Genomic DNA, 12493 nt, shown 5'->3' on the forward strand with positions numbered 1-12493 from the left:
GCTATAGCCTGCAGTAACTTTTGTTGAAAGGCTGATGCTAAACTGAATTGCTGGCTTCAATTTGTATGAAGAGTTGAAAAAGTGGGAAAGGGTTCTAATTAGTATGAATGGGATTTAAAAGTTGAAAAGCATTCACACTGCATTGACATTGCAGGGTGAAAAATGTGCAATATTTTAACTAACTGTTAAGAAGCAGATGCTAAACTCAATCATTGGCTTTAATTTGTATGAAGAGTTGGAAAAGTGTGAAAGGGTCTGGTAAGTATGAAGGGGATTTAAAAGTTGAATAAAAGTCAACAGGTCAAAGATGTGGAACATTATGAAGTAAGAATTGAGTTCTGGTTTAAAGTATGAATTAAGAAGGGTAAAGGGATGAAGGATGCAAATTAAAGTGTGAGCTAGGAGCCAAACTGCATTACTTGAATAACGGCTTGGGGGTTGAACAGCTGGCTTAACTTTCTGTGTCTGAAAGAGTATGAAGAGTTGGGACTTCATGTGACTAAAAACTCTAAATGCTTTTTATCCTACCACAGAACATGTTGCATATATTAACTTAGATTTTTTTTTTTTTTTTACTTCAATACATGTAAAGTATAAATAATCTCAAAAACTCCAAGGCACTTTCTTGCCTTTTTTGTGCTGGTATGGTCATGTTAGACCTTATGACTTGTTTTATCTAAGTGTCTAAAACAACCACATCATGACAATAAAGGCATTTTAATCGAGCGTCTTTTGTGATTTTTGTGTACACATGTATCCTTATCCAAAGAGCACCTCAAACAAACTCCATGTGAGTCCTGGAAAGGCTCATACACAAACATTTTTTTCAGCATATGTAATTTTGGATACAATGAGTTGTGAGCAGCTTCCAGAGGGATAATCATAAGGTGTGGAGGTAATTTAAGTCTAACAACAGCCAAGGTGACCTGGTGGTTAAGATAGTTATGGTTTGATTGGCCAGGGAATTTGTTACATAGAAAATTTAAAATAAATGACAAGTTTATCAACAACACAAGTGACATTTTAAATAAAATAAGTTATTGGTACCTGTATTCTAGTCAGTCGTTTCATCCTACAGCTGCATACACACAAGAAAGAAGTCAGTTAAAATGCAGTTATCTGTTTTATTAAAGTCATGATATTTGTGCAACTTCGCAACATGTAAACACATGGTGGTTTGCACACAGAAACACAGCCGCAGCGCATTTACTGCATTTGGAAGAACACACTGTTCTGCAATTATTCTCCCAGCAGTGTGTTGCCGGGCTGCGTTTCTATTCTGCCTCTTCACTCCTCACAGCAGTACTGACTTTTTAGTGAGGAGCGTTTACATTCCCTAATGTCATCAGAACATTGTTGAGTTGCATTAAACATTAAGGTCCAACGACTGACTTTAAAACAGCTCACAAGGTTCACTCATACAACTATTCAGTGTAAATATGTACATTTGAAAATCAAAAAGAATACAGCTCATGCACGAGTTGTACAAAACCGTCCTTATTTATAGGGCCTCTGACTTACAAGGGACAATATGGCACTTTTGATGTAGATGTTGATTGAATTGAAGTGATAAAGTCCTCGGCACAGCTGTGTTTGCAGAGACAGCAGAGTTTTCTTGGTGCAAAAACAGATGTTGCATCCAATGATGTCATTGATGTTAAGAAAGGACTACAGGCTATTCCAGCTTGGATTTCCACTCCCTGCCTCTGGGAGACGGGGGGAGAGTTTTTGTCATCTAATGCTATGTTTTGTCTAACAAAGTAATGGCTAAATGCTGAGAACAACCACACCCCCCCTCCCTCCCTTTGGGTGAAAACAAGCACTGTAAAAGCAGCCAGCGAGTATGTGTGTCAGTGGCAAACACGTCATTACAGGTTGGTTAATGGTGTTACTGAGTAAATGACGTGTGCTGATTGTCCTTGTAGATTTAAGTAAGTCAGAGAAAGTCTTAGTGATGGTGAGAATAAAGTTTTAACTGTTGAAAAATATGGCCCTGCCAAAAAAACACCTGCTTTTAGAATGGAGCTAGGTTCAGCAGGACCAAAAGAGCAAAATAAAGTGTCTTAACGATACATAAAGCCAAACTAGAGTGGTTGTTTTCACCCAAAAAGGGATGGGGGCATGACACAGGAGCAAATTAGCAGGATCCCCTGCTCTCATCCGTGGGCGTTGGCATTAGAAGCTTACATGCAATGCTTTCTGGTACATGTTGGCACTGCTGCACAGCTCTCCTAGCAGAGTTCATGCCACCTCCCTTTGTTCTGGGTGCACAGTACCAAAAGTAAGTTTAAAAAAAAAACATGGCTGACAATGAGCAACTTCTGTGGCGAGTGTCCACACTCAGCATTCCAGCTTCTATGCATGTTTAAATGAAACATCGGCAATATAATTTGATATCATGCAGAACTGGTTTTACTACGCATTATCTTAATTAAATAATATACTTTATGTTAACTTTAGGTTGATGGTTTATCATTTACAATGTGTGCCTGCACGGGTGCAGCCATTGTGTGACATTAGACAACTGCTTCCTCATGAAGTCGAGTTTACAAGCAGAAACTTCACTTTATCCATGTATTGCTCAATTGTACTTTTTCCATGTAGAAACTCTGAGTCAGCTTCTTTTTCTTATAGCAGCACAGTGCTTCAGTAGTCTATATTTACCATCTACAGTGACTGGACATCCACATGAGAGAATGCAGAATATTCCCTTTAGTTAAAATATGTTGTACTAATTAAATTAAACCTGCTTTTTTTCTTTGTGTGTTACCACTTTATTTTGATCAATTTATTTGCAGTTGAGGTTCTGGACAACTTAAATATTCTCCAGCAGCTTTTTTTCTACAGCTGACTAGATGTTAATTTAATATGAAAGCACACAACTAAAATCGCATGACATCAAACTGTAATTATGACTCAAATAAAACCACAGACTAAAGAGACGAAAACAAGATCTCATTATGGTCTGTTTAAAATACTTTCATGATCGACTCCCAGTGCGCCATTATATTGAATAATGTGAGATTGACTCCATGTTTTATGGTTGGACTGAACATTTTTATGTGTTGTATCTCTTAAGATACAAAACTACATACAAAAACAAAGCATTATGTGTCACATAGCGACAATCAGCTCGTTTCTTTCCTCAAACAAGATATTCTTCACAACAGCAGCAACTTTAGGTATAAAACTATAAAATTCTGCTAATAAAAGTTAGAAATTAAATTTTAGGACATACACTTTCATATAAAAAATATGAAAAATACTTATTACTGTATTGACTGAATTTGTCTGGCCCTTTCTTGCTCTGACAGATCAGACTGCAGCGTCAACATAAAAGTCATTTTCCTCAAATAAATTATGAAGAAAAATAATTAAAAAAAAACATCTGTATCCAAGAGAGGGTCACTGCAGCCTGCCTCTGTTTGCATATTGGTGTTACAAGAGACAACTTGTATGGATATTTGGATAGAGGTCATCTTCCATCAGATTTCTTACCTCACAAATACCAACATTTGGTAAACTCTCATCTGTTTTTTTTCCCTCAGTACAAAAAAAACTCGTCTCAGAGATCTATAGGACTTCCTATCGTGAGTTACAGTCATACAGCCCGTGTTGCTCAGGACTCCTCTCTCTTCCACACGATCACCATGTTCTTGTCGCTAAGGGCCACCAGGAACCGGAGCTCCGGGTCCATCGCTACGCTGTTGATGGAGGGGCCCTCCACCTGGCCGAGGCCCTTTCTCACCGGGGACAGCCACTCCAACACCTGTTGGAACAAAGAACACGATGGTGGGTGAGAGGTGAGCAACTTGGTGAAGTTCATCATAACTCACTGCACCAACAGTAATTGGGTTATAATTTATTTTATTATTTTATTTGTATTTATTTATACTGACATTATGTGATGTTGTCTTATTTCCTTCCTTTTATTAATTTATACTGACTAGACAATATCGTGTAATGTTTCTGAAATCTCCTCCCTCTATTTTCATTTATTCTTATTGTCATGAGAAAGGATACCTCAGTGGGCTGGATGGGTTTTCCACTCTGGAAACTGTTTTTCTGCAGGTTGGTGACATGATATGTCCATAATCTGCCTTTGTCATCACCGCACACTATGTAGGCCTGACCTAAAGAGAGAAGAACGGAAAAACACAAACATATTTTAACATCAACCTGAGCTCTGACTGGCTTTTTTCAAACGCAAAGCTCAGGAATCACAGTATACTGGGGTGTAGCCTCAAACTGAGACATCTGTATGAGGCTGCACTGAAGTGGAACACACCAAAACAGAGGAAATCAGCTGGGAGCTTGAAGACCAATAGAGAGGACAGTGGACTGGGAAATTAATCTTGACTAGTTTTGATGACTGGTACTCACCAGGACAGGTGTTGAGAGCCAGGTAGGGGATCTCCGTGTTGGCCCACTGCAGCTCAGCCAGAACCACAGCACGCACCTCCCGGCTCTTCTTGTCGGGCCGCTGAGCTTTGGTCCTGCTCCAACTCCACAAGTAAATACAACCGTGCAGGTAGTTCTTGGAGGCTAGAAGAGTATAATGAAAGTGCAAAACAAGAGAAAAAAAGAAGAAAACTGAGGCAAAATTGAGGACATGTGCAGACAGAAGGCGAGCTGGGGGGAGACCTTAATGTTCAAGTATTTTGAATTTAATTTAATGTCAATTTGTCACTGAAATTAAGAAAAAAAACAGCTGGCCGATCTATCATAAATCTGACTGATAAAACCTTAAGTTCCAAAACTGCATGTATGCAAACATCACCACAGGCAACAAGACAGAAATTTTTGTTTTATGACTGTTTTTTAGACATAAAATACATCATTAGACACACTAATGTACAGACAAACTTTGGGAGTCATGACCTTTCTAAACAGGGACTAAAATGAAAACTTCATTATAGTGCCATCAAGTGGTCTTTTAAAGTAATGACAGGATATTTTACTGAGGACATTAGCATAATTTACCAATTCCTGTATTAATTTTTGTATATGATAATAGGTCATTTTGAAACAGTGCTCAGTTTCACAAAGACTACAGTGCTACTGTGGTATATATACTGTTAGGAGATTTACTTACCAACTATGTCGTCTGTAAGAAAACTCAGTCCGTCGATGGTGTGGTAGTCATGGTCTTTGTCTTCCTTCTTATATATGGGGAACGTTATCTCCATTTCCATAGACCTGCTGAAAAAAAACAACACAGTACATGTTTTTAATTTATTGTAGCGCCCGACCAATAATACTGGATTTGTGGGGATGACGCCAAAACAAATATGAATGAATGAAAATGATTTATCTCAAACATGTAAATAAATAAAACAAAAAAGAGAGAAAAAGCAAACAAGAATATCAGTAAAGTTCAACAAACCATAAAGCTATACAACAAACTCAACAGGGAAATACTCAAGCAACAAAACATGATATCCTACATGTTCAAAAAGGAGTAGGAAGAAGTATACACTTGTTTATAGTTGATGATTAATTGAACTGATTTTATTTAATACTGTTTAATAATTATGTGACACAATTACTGCAGCGCTCTTGAGAAGGTGGATAAAATGTGCAGACGTGTAGTTTTCACATCGTGACGGCATTCAGTTCAGAAATGTATGACTGCTGATGTAACATTTGCATAAAGTGTGTTTTTTGTTTATTCAGATGTTTGACCAACATGTAAAACTACAGTCAAATTTACACGATGTGGTGCATGTCTGCAAGGGACTTACTTTGACTACTTAATTAAAGTGTTTAAAGATATATTTGAACAAATCTCTTGCAGAGGTCAGGATCAGCCAAAGTCCTTTTGCAGAAACGTCTCTTCAAAGTGAACCGACACTGGCGGATACAGGAACATAAACAGATGCACACACTGGATGCTTTTACCTCTTGGTGGCGTTACCGGTGCCGAGCTGTGTGTTGTAGCAGTACAGGCCATCCTCGCAGGCAGTCAGTAGGTGTGTGCTGGGGGAAGTGGGAGGGAGGCTGATGTGCAGAGGGGTGGCGCTGATCTCCAACACCAGCAGCTGACTGGAGGGACAAACGGGACAGAAATATCCTCATTTGTTTAGACTCTGAGAATTTAGATTCTGGCAGAGGACTCAGAGTTTGCTTTTTAAAGTTTTAAAAAGGGACAGTCCTCAGATTCTAGCTCTCAAAAACTGTTGTAAAGAGGTATAAAAGCAGAAATACTCACACAACTTTGTAGTTGTACTGGCTGTCCACTCCACCGATGTCCCACATCACTATCTTCTTATCATACGATCCAGCTGCAAGAGATACGTTGATTTTAGTTTGATTAAATTGAGAGCAGTGAAGTTCTACTGAAAAAAAAACAACCTCAAAAACACTACTGCATTTGTCTGCAATCCTCAATGTGTGAGGACATGATTATCATAAACATTAACATTAAATGATGAGCCTCTAACGTACATTTTGCATTGAGAAATAGTGGTTCACCTCTCTTTCAATATTGAAATTTGTCCCTCTCATTAATTGCAATTCACCAGTTTAACCTTCAAATATATTAACCTTTATCTGAAGGTAAAACTGGAAGTGAGCACACCTAAAATGATGTTGGACCTTTTAAAACAGGAGGCTGTCAAAAAATCAGAGCTCATAATGTTGGCTGATCATCAGTAAGAAGTAACCGTGACTCACTGAAGAGGAAGCTTCCCTGGTTTTGGTTGAAGCGGAGGACAGACAGCGACTTGCGGCTGGCTCTGAACTCCCCGTAAGCCACGTTGTTTCTGGGGTGGATCAGTTTGACCAGTCCTCTCTTCCCGCCCGCCGCCAGAATGCTGCAGTGCTGAGCCGAGGCCTTTCCTCCCCTCGACATCAACACCGTGGACCAGGCCAGGGAGAAGAACTCCTGTCGGGAGGAACGGCAAGACACAAGCAACATTAAAAATCAATATTAGGATACAAACACTCCATTTTATCTGTGCAACATCAGGTCACGTAGGCTGTGCCATCAGATTTATCACAACCTGCCACAAAATCAATACTGACAGTCAGGGTTGGGTTGGTTTCCTGTTTTGCTGGCCATGTTCAGTGTGCATGCTTAAACTGATTTGACTGCATGCAAACTGACTTAAAGTCAACTATTAAATTAATTGCCAGCTATTTTGCTCATCGATGAATCATTTAGTCATTTTTATAGAAAAAAAATATCCAAATTCTCTGATTTCAGCTTCTTAATTGTGAATATTTTCTGGTTTCTTTATTCCTCTGTGACAGTAAACTGAATATCTTAAGAAATCTGAGGATGCACCTTTGCTTTGAGAAGCAATAATCAGTATTTTTCACCATTTTCTGACATTGAATGGACCTAACTGAGAAAAAATAATCAACAGATTAATTGATAATGATTTTTTTTGTTAGCTGCAGCCCTAAAAATAACTATGATCCCATAGACATTCAAGAATTGAATGAAACAAAGCATAAAACACAAAAGCACACGACAAAAGACAAGAATAAGGAGACATTTCCTTGTAATTACATTTTTTGCAATGTTGATATTTTGTTTTTTGTTTCCTCTCGTGCAGCGACAGAGTTCAGATTTCATTCACAAGCATCAGTAGGATGAAAAATATAATTAACTGCAAAAATGTGTGAGCACGCAAATGCAGAATTCTGCCCTTTAGAATCGTGTTATTGTAGACTCAGAGAATAAATGGAACAAACCTCGCCGGGAACTTTGTACTTCTTCATCACCATCCCAGTTTCACAGTCAATCACACAGAGAGAGTCTCCGCCACAGGTAGCGACCAAACGGCTTTCTCCACCAGCGCCTGTTCATACAGGAAAAGAGATTCTGTTTATCTGTATTTTTCTCTGATGAACATGAGTACAGGAATGATTCTGCAGTGCGTTATTACATATTTAAATCCTTTAATCTTGATCATTTAAGATGTCTTGGGAAAGCCTTGATAAATGTGAGGGAACTGTTTTTTTGTTCTACATTTGTTGTACGGTACCGTTGGAATCTGGTATTGGCTGGAAAGCACAGGCCCACAGCTGAGTGGAGAAGTCCTCTGAGCTGTCCTGTTTACTGTGACACTGGAGGACGTGGAGAGGCTTCAGATGCACCGGCTGCTGGAGGAAGGAAACACGGACAAAGAGGAACATGGAGTAGGTGAGATGGCAGAGTAATGACAGTGAGACTAACAATAAAAAGCTGGGTATTTAATATTCCTTTACAGATATAAAGCTAAAGGAAAAAAAACTCAACACCACTTACAACTAATATCAGTCCACAGTTAGTGGCTCTATGAGGCTGCACTGAGACGCAGCCGAGCTTTGAATTTCTATGTTCACTGTCTTAATTTAGCATGTTAGCATCCTAAAACTGGCTGAGGCACATGAGGCTGCTATTAGTTTTGCAGGTATTTGGTCATGAGCAAAGTACTGGACAAAACTGATGGTGCTAGATGAAAGTTTAAATGCCCCAGTATGTCCCAGTTGTATGCATACAAGAGCACATACTTTGTAAGAGCAGCTACAGTATCTACTTATTACCCACTAGAAGTGTGTGGTGGCGTCCATATCTGCAGAGACCCTGCTCTGTGACTGTATTTCCTTATTTTCTCATTATTTTGTTGTGCTCGGGATGCTTTAGACCGATCAAAAATGTTGGTATTTGACGTCCTGGCATCTTTCCGGTGCATTTGTAAAAGGCTCAGACAAATTACTGATTTTATTTTAATGTCCTCCACAACCTCTGTAGACTCATTTGGCCGTTTGTTAGCATTTGTTAGCAACCACAAACCAGCTTCAAAGTTCACTAGGTTGGGCGTTTATTTACGTATGTTATGTCATGTGAAAATCTCTCAAGCTTGTGGTGACCTCAGACCTTATTTCAGACATCTAACCAAAAGCCCTGATTCAACATGAGGAAACCGGAGGTGCAATTATGCTAACTCATTTCATTTTTCATTTTCTCAATTCATTTTCGTTCAAATTTATCCTCATGGTTCTGTGATTATTCACAGCAAGTTTCATGGGAATTTGGCTAATAGAGATATCTTTAGATGTAGCACTGGGCTAAAGTGGACACCAATGTGTAACCCGTTCCAGATCGTTTCCAGCCTTTTTGCAGAACATTTCAGTTCTTGGAGCTCCACAAAAATTGCTTGTATGGTAGTACAATCTTAAAGGACCAGTCTGTAGGATTTAGTGGCTTTTAGCAGTGAGCTTGTTAATTGCAAACAAGTTTGTAAAAGCTGTCTTAACATTACCTGTGTCTTGCCGCAGCTCTTGATCGTGAGCAGCCTGTCAGCATCTCTCTGCAGCCCTTTTTTGCTGACGTCTTCCTTCCGTTTAATCTGAGCTCCGTCCTCTTTGGTTTGTTGCACTTTAGCACCTTTCCTGGGCGTCTCTGCCGTCGTCTGTCCTCTGGTGGGGGTGGAGGGTGGCTGAGCTGTCTTGCGGGGGCTCATCCTGACGGTGCTGGCCTCGGTGAGTATCTGAGCTTTGAGGCGGACGCTGGATTTGCGGGGACTGCCTTCGACTGGGGAGGCTGGGAGATCCGTGCGCAATTTCTTGTTTAGAGGCGTCAGGTTGATGCTGCTGTTTGTTACTGATTCAGGCTGTTTCCTCTTAGTAGGAGTTGAGACATCCTGAAAAAAGCAAACACATATTGTGAGTTTTCAATTACACAACATCCTGAATTTTTCAGCCAAGCCATTTTGGTAAGGACAGCGCCTTAAAGCAGCTCATCCTTCAAAATCTTACACAGTTCTCTTTAGTGTCAGGAGTCTCTTTGCTCTCTGGTTCTTCCTTTGGTTCTATCAGGGAACGCAGATATTCCTTAGCGATAAGCTCCACCTGGGAACCAAAGCAGACGAAGAAACAGTTACTAAAAATGACGCACAGCAAAACAAAAAAAGAGGCCAGAATGTCTCACCTGTCCTGAACTTACCTTCCATTTGGTGAAGTCACTGACCGAACTGGGTCCAAATTTGACCTGTGTACGGGCACTGCTGACAAAGTCTGTCTCCAGGGTGGACATCTTCTCTGCTGTGATGGGATCCGGCAGACTGAAGCTCTTCTCCCAAATTGCAATTACCTAAAACAACCAAAGACAGCTTGTACACGGACAAGAGAAACAGCGGTGCTGTCCTGCAACATGTGCAGAAGTATTTCACATTGTAAAAACATCATTATTAGTCTACATAACACATAATACTGATTACTGACACTCTAAATATCATAAAATGAGGGAAAATAAGCAGTCGCTTTCATACCCTGGTCCTCAGGTTCTCAACGTAGACGAAGCGCAAGTGGTTGGCAGAAGAACTGATGTCTTTACCGTTGTAAATCTTCAGATTGGGCAACAACACCATCAACTTGTGATTATCACTCACCTGAGGAAGACAAGCAACATTACAATCAACTCTAAACCTCCATCGGGTGTCATTTTATTCTGAAAGGACTCCTGGAAAATACATGATGAAACGGTAATGGAAGGCCAAATCTGGCCCGTGAAAGGATGCCAGGCGGCTCTCCAATCTTTTTCTATTTCACAGTGAAAATTAATTGAGACATTGTTTTCCAGGAAGCAGGAACTAATTCTTCAGTTTTTCTTATGTAACAGAGAAAGCTCGTATTTCGTTTTCAGCTGTTTAATGTTGTTTAAACTCTTCCAAATGTTTTTATTTTTCCCTGGTCTTTATTTTTAGATGTTATTCAGAAGCCACACATCCACAAGAGCAGAGACATATACTGAAAGATCGATTTTGTGATTTTATGAATCAATATCAGGTCATGCTTTTATAATAATCACTTATTCTGTGCAGGATGTCCAAGGCCAAAGTCTCCCTGAATTCACATTTGGCAAGAGATGGAGATCTAGTGGCTAACAGACAATCATTCACACGCACATTCACGCCAAGGGGCAGTTTACAGAGCCTAGTTCACATAATCTACTTTCTTTGAAGTCTTTGAACTGTGGGAGGAAATCCACAGACACGGCAAGAATATGCAAACTACGCCACACACTTACATAACGGCTGGTTTAATCAAACATATGAACTTTTTACTGTGTGACACCGCAAACCACTGACTGGCTTTCACAGTGGTATGGCCCTTGAAGGTTTAAGGACCAAACCAAAAATAATGCTGAGCTGTAAAGCAGATATAAAGCCATTAGCCGCGTCCTCACAGTGATATAAAGGTTGTCCTCCATCTTGAGCTCCTCCAGGCTGCTCAGAGACTCCAGAGTGGTCACATCCTCCATCTGGTTGTCACTGAGATCGAGGTATCGGAGCGCAGGCAGCTCCAGGTTCTTGGGCATCTCCTGCAGTCTGTTCCCGGACAGATCCCACCGCTCCAGGGACCGGAGACAAGACAGCAGCTTGACGGGCAGGTCCTGGTGCTTCAGCCCCATTTTAGATAGACTGAAGGGCAGAAATAACACAGAAATATGGTTATTAAACCTGAGAGATGTCTATACAGAACTTTAGTTTAAAACTACTTCCAATATTGTACTCCAAAACTCGATATAAACCTAAAAAAGGCAGAGAGAATCTTTTTTAAAAAGAACGTTTGGGTCTCGAATTAAAACAGTGCTTGTTGCTGCACGTATTACAGGTCACCACTATCAAATACTGCACATTAAAATGTCAACTACAAGCTGTCACTTACAGAACAAAGAGAAAAAAAAACATGCTTACTTCAGTGTCTTGATTTGCTCCAGTTTGTTGGTTTTTGGAGAGCCTTTCTCCAGTAAAAGTTTCTCAGTTATTTTCTCCATTGATTATCTGTAAAAAGGATCACAAACGTGAAAGAACATGAGCACATGGTTGAGGCAAATATGGCAGGATGTGTATCAAATATCGATCAGAATAACTCTCCAGTCAAACGAGACCTTCAACTGACCCTTTTTGCAAACAGATTTAGAAAAAATTCTATTTGCCAATCATTGCAAGCGCTTAACTTAATGTGAGGTGTGATTGACCAACTACTGCATCAGCTACACTATGTTGTCCAATATTTTTTTTTAACAGAACGTGCCGTTTTTATTTGTTGCCACATTTTTAAGATCTTTTTCATAATTTGGGTTTAATATATACATGTGTTTTGTTCTGTTTGTGATTTTATTTATAATTATTTATAATTATTAGAATGAATTATTAGAATTATCAGTGAAAGTTTACTGTTTCAGTGCCCTCATATCATTTTTATCTTTATTTATCATAAAGTTTGTTGTTAAAATGTAAAATATGCTTTGTCACAAGTCTTAACCAACTTTGAGGGATATTTTTTTTTAAATTTGTGTTTCTGTATACATTCTATACCAGTTCAGTTTTAAATGTGCTCTTTTGAATTACTGTTATTCAGGTTTAGTCTCTTTGTTTCTGTGGTTTCGGTCAAGTTTGCATTAATGGACTTTAAATTCTCTGCTCATTTGCGTATCGGCTTTCGCATATTCAACCACAGCATGAGGGATTAAGGCTTTCTGCTCAGGTTAGCAGGA

General features: G+C 39.5%; 1 protein-coding gene across 3 annotated transcripts; it reads right to left on the reverse strand.

The window, feature by feature from the left end:
- Positions 1–2978: 2978 nt before the first annotated feature.
- Positions 2979–11805, reverse strand: lrwd1 (leucine-rich repeats and WD repeat domain containing 1). Of its 3 annotated transcripts, none has more exons than XM_084730014.1 (15): positions 11691–11805; positions 11180–11414; positions 10263–10382; positions 9938–10084; positions 9751–9843; positions 9255–9635; positions 7995–8109; positions 7702–7808; positions 6676–6886; positions 6212–6284; positions 5902–6045; positions 5096–5202; positions 4384–4545; positions 4024–4133; positions 2979–3769 (listed from the first exon to the last, which is right to left on the reverse strand). In XM_084730014.1, the coding sequence occupies exons 1-15, from the start codon at positions 11768–11770 to the stop codon at positions 3620–3622; spliced, it is 2235 nt and encodes a 744-aa protein (XP_084586140.1). In that variant the 5' UTR covers positions 11771–11805; the 3' UTR covers positions 2979–3619. The 3 variants fall into 3 exon arrangements, with proteins under 3 accessions (XP_084586140.1, XP_084586141.1, XP_084586139.1); XM_084730015.1 differs by having other exon boundaries at positions 5096–5199; positions 7995–8112; XM_084730013.1 differs by having other exon boundaries at positions 7995–8112.
- Between the last annotated feature and the right edge of the window lie 688 nt (positions 11806–12493).

This window comes from Lutjanus erythropterus, chromosome 11 (genome assembly GCF_056507025.1).
Source record: "Lutjanus erythropterus isolate fLutEry1 chromosome 11, fLutEry1.hap2, whole genome shotgun sequence".
Classification (NCBI taxonomy): domain Eukaryota; kingdom Metazoa; phylum Chordata; class Actinopteri; order Lutjaniformes; family Lutjanidae; genus Lutjanus; species Lutjanus erythropterus.